Source organism: Petaurus breviceps, unplaced genomic scaffold (genome assembly GCF_028583685.1).
Source record: "Petaurus breviceps papuanus isolate PSGF00001 unplaced genomic scaffold, PetGlider_PUasm1.0 186, whole genome shotgun sequence".
Classification (NCBI taxonomy): Eukaryota; Metazoa; Chordata; class Mammalia; order Diprotodontia; family Petauridae; genus Petaurus; species Petaurus breviceps.
In genome coordinates this window covers 29,572,267-29,584,861 of record NW_027185798.1, presented here as the reverse complement: position 1 = coordinate 29,584,861, position 12,595 = coordinate 29,572,267, and the positions used below count along the sequence as shown (strand labels likewise).

Below are 12,595 nucleotides of genomic sequence, written 5' to 3'. Positions count from 1 at the left end.
AGGGGAGGAGAGGGGAGGGGAGCAGAAGAGAAGGGCGGGGAGGGAAGGGGAGGGGAGGGGAGGGGAGGGGAGGGGAGGGGAGAAAACCAAACACTGGTATGCACAATCAGATGAGATACTGAGTTGAAGCAAATTATGTAGATTATTTCTCTTGAGAATTTTTCTCACTGATTACATTTGCTCTGACTCTACATGGTCAGAATTCAGAATTCTGCTGTCCCTTCCTCCATCACCCATTTGGCCTGTCCACATTCTTGCCCCTACCCATAAAAGAAGATGGCAGCACAATTAGTAGCTAGAAGAGAACAGAGGATGATGCCAAGGTGAAGACTATTCCTCTTCTGTTTTCCAAAAAGATAATGTATACAAAGTTTTTTGTATTCCTTTCAATATTATGCAAGTTTCAACTATTATTATTATCATTACTACCATAACTGTTATCTCATCTTTTTTGTTGGGGGAATGGATAGAAAGTCTGAGGACGTGTTACTAGCCAGCTGTTCAGTAGACTATTGCACAGGTGGGGAAGAAAAGGCTGCTTTTTGTAATTAAATAAGAATACTGGATATAAACTTATCTTCTGTAGACTCACTGAAAGCATCTTTGGAACAGTAGGACTGACACCTCATCTAGCTCCCATACAGTTTTAATTTCTTCCAATCTCATTTAATAAACCTCTGATAATACACATTAGATTAGGTGTAAAACAGGGAGATGCATTCTGCCAAAAGTCTTCTCAGTTGACATGAAGGAAATTCCAGTCACCACTTGCTTGTTCCAGGCCAAGAAGGGATGGTGAAGTACTCCACATGTTCCAGCTTGTGGTTGATATTGTGTTGATTGTATCAAGTTCCAAGATACTGCAGTTTCTTGGAATAGAGTGGTAATGACTCAAAGGAGTTTCACCTGACCATCCACGTAAGGAAAACCAAATGGATGAAGAATGTCCAGCTTTCAACATGCACTTCTGAATGAACACACAGAAGAGTTTGTCTAACAGTATATATACCTGGGACAGTCAGTACAGATGAACAATGAGTTCAGCCCAGAGTTGAAAAGGAGGAGGAGAGTGGGCTAAATAACTTTTGGGAGATTACAAAGCACTTTTACTAACCCCAAGCTTCCTATATCAGCCAAGATTCATTTTTTTAATAATAACATGTTATTATCATTGCTATTTGGTAACAATATTTGGAATGCCAGTAACTCCTAAGAACTAAATGGAAAGACACAAGGTAGGTGTGAGCAGTCTGCAACACACAACCCAACAGGAGTAAAGAATGTCATCAATGATTTGTAGGATAAGAAGACAAGATGGCTTAGTCATGGTGAGAAAGAAAGATGAAGGGTGGATGGCCAGAGTTCTCTACTGTTGACAGAAAATGATAAATTCCTTCAGCATGTTGGATGTACCCTATGTGGTAAATTTTTCATAGAATGTGGACAAGAGGACGCACACAAGAAGAGGCAGCCTGGAAGGGTTTCAATATGCATCACTAAAGGGAAGTCTTGAATCTGCAAGATTACCAATCCATTGGAGTATTTCAGTAGAGGTAGATAAAATGGTGGCTTTTGGAATGGAATAAATGGATTGGGATGTTGGCTCATCCTCTGTAGACTCTGAAAGGATCTTCTGAATGACAATAGAATGACATGGATACAGTGGGACCTCATTCTGCTCCCATGTGGGTTTTTTTTCTTCTATATCTTGACAGCTCTTTATCCCATGCCTTGGAGACTACAAGTGTCTGCTCTGACAATATTTAAAATGTTCTTAAATTTTCGCCGCCCAGAGTGGTTGTGGACAACACTTCTGTCCATGATGATGCTTTGACTCCAGTAAGGTTTACTTGCTGGATTCTCAAGAATATTCAGGGGTTTGTATCTGTGCTATGAGAATATGTCACCTGTTATTTTATGAAGGAAAGAGTTTCAAAAAGTGATCACCTTCTCTGAAATTTCAAGAGTCAGTGACCTGGTCCTAAGTCACTTTACAATGATACAGTCCCTCTTTGGTTGTCATTGTTGTTGACGGAGTTGTTGTTATTATTGTTGTTATACAACTTGATGCTGTAGAGGAGAAATGAGTTGACTTTGGAGCCAGAAAAAAATTGAGATCAGATCTCTCCTCTGACACAAACTGGCTGTGAGATCCTGGACAAGTCACTTCACCTCCCTAGGCCTGTATCCTCATCCAAAAATGAGAGAGTTGGACCAGATGTTACCCAAGTTCACCTCCAGCCCTGAGTCTTAGACCTTCTGATCATGGCACAAAGTCATTTCAAGATGAAGACAATGCAAACTGGGGCAAGGGGAATCAGGAAAGGTTTCATCTAGGAGGTGGCACCCAAGCTACACTTTGAAGAAGAGAAAGGAGTTTTATTCTAGACATGGAAGTCACGGGCAGTAAAAAGCTAGTGAGTGAATTAGACTGCAGTGGAAAGTGGGTGAAAGGGTGAATGTAATATGTGGTAGGCCTGGAAAGGAAGGTGGGAACCAGACTGTGGAGGGATTCAAATGCTAAGCTGAGGATATTGTGTTTTACCTCAAAAGGTAAAAAGAGGCAAAAGGGAATCCCTGAAGAAGAACTTCCCAAAGGCAGTACAATCTGTGGATTTCATGTCCATTACTGATCTTGACCCTAAAACCTATGATGGTAATGATGATGACATTAATAATTATATTGGGCAATGAGAGCAGCTATTTGGCACAGTGGATAGGGGCTGGCCCTTAGAGTCAGGAGGACCTGAATTCAAGTCTGACCTCAGACACTTACTGGAGGAGTGAGCCCAGGCAAGCCACATAACCTTGATTGTCTCCAAATAAATAGACAGATGTATGGACATATGGACAGATGGACAGATGGATGGACGGATGGACGGATGAATGGATGGATGGATGGATGGATGGATGGATGGATGGATGGATGGATGGATGGATGGATGGATGGATGGATGGATGAAAAAAATAAAGGCAATAGAAGGCAATCCTGAAGGGAAAGCATCTGGGGGGGGGTGTTTAGGGGCAAGAGGTAGTCTACAAAATCCAAATAGGGAAAATTAGAGCATATAGTTGGACCAGTTCAGTCTTTCAAGGTTGACTGGTCACCTTGTCCAGTGAAGGGGAGGAGTCATTGTGGGGACTGATGACCATCCCTCCCAGGGAGCATCTCAGAGTATTTTGATTAAGAGAACATTTCCTGAATTTGAAGGACATGTTTCAACAAGCAAGCATCAAAGTCAACTTGGGGAAGACAGAATAATTAATCACAGGTCAGGCAGGGCTGACCAACTGGCAGATGGACTGATAAGACCTTTCAAAGGAAGTGTTATACCTGAGGAGCGTGGCCACGCCTGGCTGCCCCTTTCATTGAGATTTGTGAACAGATATAAATGTTTTCCCTACACACTACAAAGGGTGGAAGATCGCCTAGGAGTCAGAGGGCAAGGGGATTGGGAGGGATGCTTTCACCTTCTATTAGGTGAGAGAAGAGGGGCAGCTCACACACACACTCCCCTTCCCTCTTCTTCAAGCACATGAGATTTACAATGTACTCTCTGTGCCCATGCAAGGGGTGTGACTTCTCCTTCATCTGCTCTAAGCCATCCCAGCATTCATCTAGGTAGGGGATGGGGAGGAGGAAGAGATGAGGTATGGTGTGTGTGTAGGTAGCAGCAGTGGGGCAGAATGATAGCTCTGGCCATAACAGCAGGTCCCCTCTGAGACCTTACTTTAAAAACTAGGCATCCATCACAGAATCTTAGAGACCTAAAGTGGGGGGAGGGGAGACTTTTAAGATCATCTGCCCAACCCTATCATTTGATAGATGGGAAAAATGTGACCCAGAGAGGTCAGATAAAACAACTTGGTATAGCAGGGAGAGCCCTGCATTTGTAGCCAGCAGACACCTGGGTTCAAATCCTTCTTCTGACACTTCCTAATTGTGTGACCATAGATAAGAAATTTCAACACTCAACCTGTTTCTTCATCTATAAAATGGAAATTTCTTAGAAGGTAAGCTCTTTGAAGCCAAGAACTCTTTTGCCTTTGTCTCTGTATCATTCCTGATGCTTCCTTGGTACATAAAACAGGCTTAAGAAGTGATTGGTAAATAGTTGCTTGATTGAGCATTTATTAAATGCCTACTATATACCAGGTACTATACTAAGCATAGGAGATACAAAGATAGAAATGGAACAATCACTGCCTTTATTCTATTGTAAGCACCTGTCTCATAAACTTTTTGTGGGGATAAAATAAAATACATGCAAAGAGTTTGGTAAACCTAAAGGCTCTGCATAAATAGTAGGGTTTTTAAAAGGGATTTATTCAAGGTCACACAGCTAACAAAGAGCAGGTTCTGGGGCTCATAGCCAGGGCCTCTGCTTCCATAGGATCATGAACTAAAGCCATCTAATTCAATTACAGATGAGGAAACTGAGTCTCAGTGAGATTGAGTAATTTGCTCAAGATCACACACAGGCAGGAATTGAACCCTGATCCTCAGACTCTACAGGCAGTGCTTTCTCCACTCTGCCACACTGCCTCCTATGTTCTATTACATCATATGGTATGCTTTCCAGAGTTCAAATGGGGGGGGAATAAACAAGTTAGCTAAGTATCGCCATAACTGACAAAAAGTTCAAGGCTGCCTTCTTTTTAACTCATAATCAATAAAGGTCAAACAGTTCCCACAATGCACAGACCCAGCTCCTCAAAATGTCCTATTGATTGTTTTGGAACCAGTCTCTGTCCAGATAGGTCTCTGAACTTTTGTTTCAAGTTGAGTTTCCCAAATAAACCTGACAGGCTCTGCTACAGTGATGGTCTCGTCTTTGCCCTCTGTTACTCTGCTCTCTTCACCACAGAGCCAGGAATGGAGATGGAATGGCAGCTTCCCTTTCTCCCTCCACATCCCAAAGATCTGTTACTTGACATTTTTCTTATTAAGGCCCACTCGTTACTGTTTTTATGTGCCCCCCCCCAAAAGGTCAGGCAGACAGAAAAGCAAACCCCACCTTAAGTTGCATACTGGGCACCCCACTCAAACTGGGCCTCCCCCTCAAGCATTCAGAGTCTATGTCACTCTGGACCCAGGTGAGCCCAGTCCCTACTTGGACCCCTTGGCCATGGAGAACCATCTGCACTGAGCCCTCTCTACATTAGGCCTTTGGCTGGCTGAGGTCTACTTGAAAGAAATCCTCAGGAAGTCTTCTACAAGGGAGGGATGTGAACAATCTTCAGTCATTGATCATAGACATAGAACTGGAACGACCTTCAAGAAAAAGCAAGCCCAACCCTCTCATTTGACAAAGGAGGAGGCTAAAGGCCAGAGTGATGGGACTTACAAAAGGTCAAGCAGGTAGTAACAAAACGGGGCTGTGAGCCCACAGAATTACAGACAGAGGGGACTGGTCAGTGGTACATCTGTCTAGGCATAAACAACTGTCTAGGCCTCCAAGAAGGCTTCACTATCCCACTATGCTGCCTGACAAAGACCACCCCCTGGAAGGTAGAGAGGCCTGTGCAGAGCCAGGCACTTTTGGCTTGTTCTTCACTCTGTTGTTCTGTCTCTGGAGACAGAATGAATGTTGGATGTGCCACTGACGTTGGAGTTTAGAGGACCTGGATTCAAATCCTGCCTCGGATACTTACTTGCTATGTGGCCCTGGACAAAACACTTCTCTGACTCAGTTTCCTTATCTAAAAAACCAAAAATTTGGACCCAATGACTTCTAAGGTCCCTAGCAACTCTGAATCCATGATGCTCCAATATGACTCTGATTTCTATAACAGCGTGTGGAATACAGTAAGTGCTTAATAAATGCTTTTTCATTCATTCATTCATTCATTTGCTTGTGATCCCGGTGAGTCCCTGATACTAGGGCTTATTTATATCAAGCTTTATAGAGTGCTTTCCTCCTAAAAGCCCAGTGAGGTAGGTGGTAAAAATATCCTCATTCCCAGTTTATAAGTGAGGGGGTGGAAAAAACTCAAAGAATTAAAAGACTTGGTCACAGATCTAGTTAGAGATAGACTTGAAACTTGAATCCAGTTCATCAGATTCCAAGCCCAGCATTCTTTCTCCTAGCTACTTGTATCGGGATACTAAGCTTATGGTGAAGTCTCTATCTAGCAATAAAGTCATAATGATAGCTAGCATTTATATAAACAGGTACTTCAGGCTTTGCAAACCTATATATAAATATTATTTGGCAACCCCTCTACATGACTTTCCTTTGTCCTAACCATCTTCCCTCCCCATCTGCAGCACCTATACACCTTCCCCAAATCCCAACCAGCCCCTGACATACCAGAATTACCTGTTTACTGGAAGACATGTTGGTGAGCGTACTAATACTACTGGTGTCTGTGACCACCATGGCAGACGGAAACCGGGAGGTGTGGGAATACTGGGGGGGTTCCTGCTTGTGTGTGTACACTGGAGAGAAAGAAAATGAAGAAAAGTCAGCAAGCACATAAAGTTGTGCAGATAGCAGTCACCCCGCAGAGAGAGGACCCACCCTCTCAGTGCCCTGGGGGGAGTTAGCCCTGGGGGAGGGGGTACCTATAAAACAGCTCCCTAAAACTACTTCTGTTTCCTTTTACAGCTGGAAGGCCAGGGTCATGGGGAATGCTTTCATTCTGGTTTTCTACATAAATTACCAAGGAAAAGATGAGTGATCAAATGGGCTTAGAGTATGGAGCCCCAACTAAAAAGTGGGGCTTATGAAGCCTCAGCTAATGCAAGCTGAATCCAATAAACATCTATTAATTACCTACTGTGTACAAGGCAGTGTGCTATGGTACTTGTGAATATACAAAGAGAAAAACAAAGCCAAAAAACACGACGCACTATCTTCTGGGAGAATCCATTCTAATGAATTTTTTTTTTAATTTCATTTGGTATAGAAAACTCCTGATAAGCAAATCCCTCTTCTAAAACAAGTCAGAACCTGTTCTCTGCTTTTAGGGTTAGAGTTGCCTTGAGGCACTAAAAGTTTAAGTGGCTTGTTCTGGGTCATACAACCAGTAGATTATTGCAGAGGTGGAAGACTCTAGGCATAGAACATTAAAAATGATGGCAAACTTGCTATGATTTTACTGTTGCTTCTCTCTCTGTGTCTCTCCCTGTCTCTCCCTCTCTCTCCTCTCTCTGTCTCTCTTTCTCTCTGTTTCTGTCTCTGTCTCTCAATCTCTCTCCTGTCTTTCTCGATCTCTCTGTCTCTCTCTCTCAATTGTTTACTCTGTGGGTAAGTGAGTGATAGATTCAGAAAGGAAGGTGGTATAAAAACAAAGATCAGCAGTAAAATTTATTTATCTTGTTTTTTGGAGGGGGGAATGCAGGGCAGTTGGGTTAAGTGACTTGCCCAATGTCACACTAAGCTCAGGTCTGAGAAACTGAAAAACTACTAAGGGTCTTGGGAAAAATAGAGAAAGAATCATACTTCCCACTTATGGTGGGGGAGGGGGAAAAGAGTGTACAATACTGGGGCAGATCATTGTATACTTTGTCCAATGTGGTCACTGCATTGGTATATATGCTTATTTGTTTTTCTTTGTTACAAGGGAAAGTTCAATGAGGATGAGGAAAGAGTTTTGTTTTGTTTTGTTTTTCCTCAGAAATAACTGTAGTTATGAAAGGCATCCCTGGGACATTTTTTTTATCACATGTACTAGTTTCTACTTGAAAAGAGCCTCATGGGATAGCCCATTGTGTTCAGTTTTGGTCTTGACATTCCAGAGGTAGCTGCCAGTCACAGCCACGCCAGCCTTGGGCCTGGTCACCTGGGAGGTCAGCCCCAGGCTTGGACTGGAGGGGGTAGGGCAGAAGGTAAGACCATGTAAGTAGGTGCCAGAAGAAAGAGTCCTGGTGGTGAGTGGCTTAGGGCTCAGATTCAGGCTGTGGCAGAGTCTGAGAAATCATAAAAATGTGATTGGAATGTGAGATGGGGATCACAAACCTGCTTCATAGACCTCTATGGGGACTAGGAACCATGGGGACAGAAGCCTCTAAACCTGGCTTTGCTCTCTCAGACCCCATGGCCCTGCCCCAAACTACCCAGAGAGAGGAAAGAAAATACCTAGCTCTAATTCCTGCACTTAATTAACATTAACTATATGACCCTGGGCAAGTCACCTAACCCTGTTTGTCTCTGTTTCCTCATCTGTAAAATGAGCTGAAGAAGGAAGCATCAAACCACTCCAGTATCTCTGCCAAGAAAACACCAAGTGGGGTCACCAAGAGTCAGACACAACTGAAAATGACTAAACAGCCACAAATTCCTGCACAGTGACTGGTCCCCAACTCCTCCAAGGAGGGCTCTTTATGTCTCTCTCCCCTGGGACCTCCTCCTGTACTCTGAGAGAGACCTGAGTCTGGAACTGGGCCTGGAACTGCCTGGAGTATCTTTCCAGGGATGCTGACAGAGGTCTGGGACAGTCTCCTGACAAGATATGAGATGGTAGTTATAGGAAGGAGGTCAGGCTGAGCCTGCCTTTGGGGACAGTGCAGAGGAGAGAAAGAAGTTAGAAATCCCTTCTTGAGGCAGAGCTCTAACTTTCTCCTGCTAGTCTATTCCCCCAAGATTCATCATGTTGCCTAGAGAAATGAAGGTGGGGAGGAGGGCCGGTGTTAGAGAGGCTTTGGGAGGCCTCCTATATTTTCCTGTGGTTGGATCTCATTATGTAAACCTTTCCTCATCCCCATAGCTGCCAGCACCAGCCCTCCCAAATTAACTTGTCTTTATTCATATCTGTCCACTATAAAATATTCTGCATAAGCTTAGTATGGACTTATAGTATCCCCTACTAGAATAAAATATCCTTGTGGGGAGAGACTGCCTCATTCTCTGTACTTGCATCTGCAGAGACCGGCACGTTTGGTACCTACCATAGCAGGATTGCCCTCCTGGGACCTTCCCTTTGGAAGGCTCCAGGCAAGGGAAGGGATGCCCAGAATCAAAAAATTTAGAGGTGGATGGGGCTTTAGAGATTGGCTAACCTAGGGACTCAACCCCGGGGTCCATGAACTTGGTTTTAAACATACTGATAACTATTTCAATAAAATTGGTTTCTTTTATAATCCTATGTCTTTCATTTTATGCATTTAAAAATATTATTCTGGGGAGTCTGTGGGCTTCACCAGACCACTAAAGGGGTCATGCCACGAAAAGGTTAGGAAACTTTGGTCTGGTCTACCCCCTCCCCATTTTCATTCCCTCAGTTCTTAGGGTTCCTACCACCTTCCTGTAATTATCTTGCATTTACACATATGTGTATGTGTATACATACACACATGTAATATGTATGTACATGTGTTGAAACATATATATAATTTTATATATGATATGTGTGTATGGTGTTCTCTCCCCACCCCCTTAGTAGAATTCAAGTTCATTAAGGGTAGGGATCATTTTGTTTTTGTTTATTTTGTTCCCAGTGTCCACTATTGTTCCTGGTACACAGTGGGTGCTTAATAAATGCTTTGTGAGGGGCGGCCAGGTGGCTCATTGAGTAAGAGCACTGCCTCCAGTGTCGGGATGACCTGGATCAAATCCGGGCTCAGATACTCAGCACCACACCCAGAAATAACTGGCCGTGTAACCTTGAGCAAGTTACTTAACCCCAATTGCTTTAAAAAAAAAAAAATGCTTTGTGAAGTGGAATTCAACTGAATGAGAAAAATGAGGCCCAGAATGAAGCACAGGCCTAGAAGGCTGGAAGCCTTAGGGGTGAACCTAACCACTGAGTTTTACAGATAGAGGAAACTGAGGCCCAGAAAGGATGAATGACTTTGACTCCAAGTTTCGTGTCTTCTCCATTCAACCTCAGTTCTTCCAGGACTCACTCGGTCCTTCCCAGCAGACCAGGATTGTATTCAATAAATCCTATTTGCTATGTCTGAAAGGAGGCAACCCCAATCTGCACTGGAACAGGTGAGGGACCCAAGCCTGGAGGAGGAGAAACAAGGGAGCCTCACCAGGGCTCTGCCCAACCGCCCTCGCCTTGCTAGGCTCCTTACTGTGGGAGTTCTGGAGTTGAGTTACTGCTGCCATGAAAGGCTGCTGGGCCATGGGGTTTCCAGGGGGCTGCTGCAGGAGCGGCTGCTGGTGAGGGCTGTGCAGCTGCGGGGGGAACTGGGCGGGCTGCAGGGTGGCCAAGCTGCCTGCCACACTGTTGATGACAGGGACGCTCTGGCCTTGGGACGTGTTGAGGCCTGTGGGAGCAAGAGAAGACAGTGGAGAAGGCTTCAGACACAGGGACTACAAGTTCAGTAACTGCTCCCTCCCACTCACCAGGGGCTGGCAGACACCACTGGGAAAGCTGGCTGGAAGAAAAGGGCCTGGGAGCTGGGGAGAGACACAGAGGTGGAGTAAAAGAAGGGGAAGGGTATATTAAGAGACAGGGACAGACAAAGAGAGGAGAGAGAGAGATAAAAAGAGAAGAGGGAGAGAGGGAGAGGCAGAGACAGAGAGAGACAGAGAAAGAGACAGAAAGATGGAAAGAGAAGGGGAGAGAAGGAAGGAGACACAGAGATAAACAGACAGACAGAGATAAAGTGATAGAGACAAAGAGAAATGGGGAAGAAAGACAAAGACAGAGACAAAGAGACAGAGAAAGAGAAGGAGAGAGGGGGGAGGGAGAGACAGAAAAAGATAAAGACAGAGAAAGAGAATGGGAGAGCAGGAAGGAGACACAAAGAGAGATAGAGTGATAGAGACAAAGAGAAAAGGGGGATAAAGAAAGGCATACACAGAGAGAGAAAGAGACAAAGACAGAGATAAAGAGACAGAGAAAGACAAGGGAAAGAGTGAGGGAGAGACAGAGAGAAAAAAAGACAGAGAAAGAGAAGGGGAAAAAGGTAAGGAGGCACTAAGAGAAACAGAGTGATAGAGACAGACAAAGAGAAAAGGGGATAAAGAGAGACATACAGAGAGAGAAAAAGTGTCAAAGAGACAAAGAGAAGGGAGAGAGGGGAGGGAGAGACAGAGAGAAAAAAGAGAAAGACAGAGAAAAAGAAAGAGAGAGAGAGAAAGAAAAGGAAAGACAGGGTGGGAGGGAGGGAAGGAGAGAGAGAATCAGTCATCTCTTATGGCAAGAGAAAACGAGTGGAAGTCTTCCCAGGTCTCTCTGGCACCTTCTCCTCCATCATTTCTTATGGCACAATAATATCCCATTACATCCATATATCATTTGTTCGGCCATTCTCCAATTGATGGGAACCTTCAGAGTTTCCAGGTCTTTGTCACCATAAAAAAGGACTCCTGTAAATATCTGTGTGCATTAGAGGTTTTTTTTCCTCTTTCTTCAATATCTTTTTAATCTAGGCCTAGTAGGAAGTAGTACTTCTGGGTCAAAGTCTCTGCTCAATTTAGTCATCTTTAAGGCAATGAATATTACAAGTTTTATTTTTGGTTTTTTTATGGGTGGAAAGAAGAGAAAATAAGTTGAGAAAAATAAATTTTAATTTAATATGGAGAGAAAGAAAGTCAATGCTCCCTCCACATCAAGTAGATCAGCCTGGGAATCATTTAGCTCCTAAGAGGTGCTAGTCTGTGTCTAACCACTAGAGGGCAGGAATGTGAAGGAGCCCAAGCTCAGCTAACCCATTCTGGAGAAATCTGTATATTCCTATCTGGTGTGATACGTTAAGTGTGTTGGCCTATTTTCCACGTATAATAAAAAGTCAAGTAGAGTGGGTCTGAGAGACAGTATCTGAATTTAAGTGTCAGACAATGAGAGGTTATGGTTTGGCAGAAAAACAGATACCATGGAAGAAGTATTAAATTAGAGTCTGTCCTTGGGAGTGGCTGTACTGGGCTTTACCCATGTGCCCCTCCTCTGTGCCAGTTCCCTTGACTCTAAGATGATGGCACCAGGACCCAGCCATTGTAGCTGGATCCTATTCCATCAAGGCCCTTTTCTGCTTCTGAATTTGGGGTCAGGCCCCTGAATATTGGGCTCCTTGCAGACCTTCCCAGAATTCTCCCCCAAGGACATGTACTGAACTCCTAAAGCAGTAGCTAAAGAGGTCTGATTACCATGTATGACTTAAGGGAAATTGTTGGGAGGGGGGGTTTAATAGGGTACCATAGAGGGGAGAAGTGAAAAATATGGAAGGTGGAGAAGAAAGGATGACATACTAAGGCAGTATTTACACGTTGTCAGGTATGGGGTCCCTATATCAAGGGTATTTGCTTTGTTGTTTTCTTTGTTACAAGAGAGGAGTAAATCTGGAGGGGGGCAAGGATTTTTCCCCCTTAAATAACTGTGATGTGATGAAACCTCCTCTTCATTCCCTAACCTACCAGCCATGTCAGAAGATCATAGTAGCACAGATTTACAACTTAAAGAAAACAGAGAGGCCATCTTATCCACCCCACCCCTTCATTTTCTAGATGGGGAAACTGAGTCCTGCTAAATGACTCAACCACATTGGCAGTCTGACTCCAAATCTATTGTCCTTTCCATGGTGCTTTCTTAAGGCAGGAAGGGAATAAAAAGAGTCAACCAAAGAGGAAGAATGAAAGAGAAAGAAAGAAAGAAAAACCAAAAAAAGGAAGGAAGGAAGGAAGGAAGGAAGGAAGGAAGG

General features: G+C 43.9%; 1 protein-coding gene across 5 annotated transcripts in view; it reads right to left on the bottom strand.

Annotated features, from left to right (window-relative positions):
• Positions 1-12,595, bottom strand: part of HNF1B (HNF1 homeobox B) — a 79,757-nt gene that overhangs the window by 7,012 nt on the left and 60,150 nt on the right. For all 5 annotated transcript variants that reach the window (XM_069089968.1, XM_069089966.1, XM_069089967.1 and 2 more), the window contains exons 7-8: positions 10,025-10,219; positions 6,324-6,442 (exon numbers count right to left, since the gene is read on the bottom strand). In XM_069089968.1, the coding sequence (XP_068946069.1) occupies positions 6,324-6,442; positions 10,025-10,219 (314 nt within the window). The remainder of the gene's footprint in view (positions 1-6,323; positions 6,443-10,024; positions 10,220-12,595) is intronic.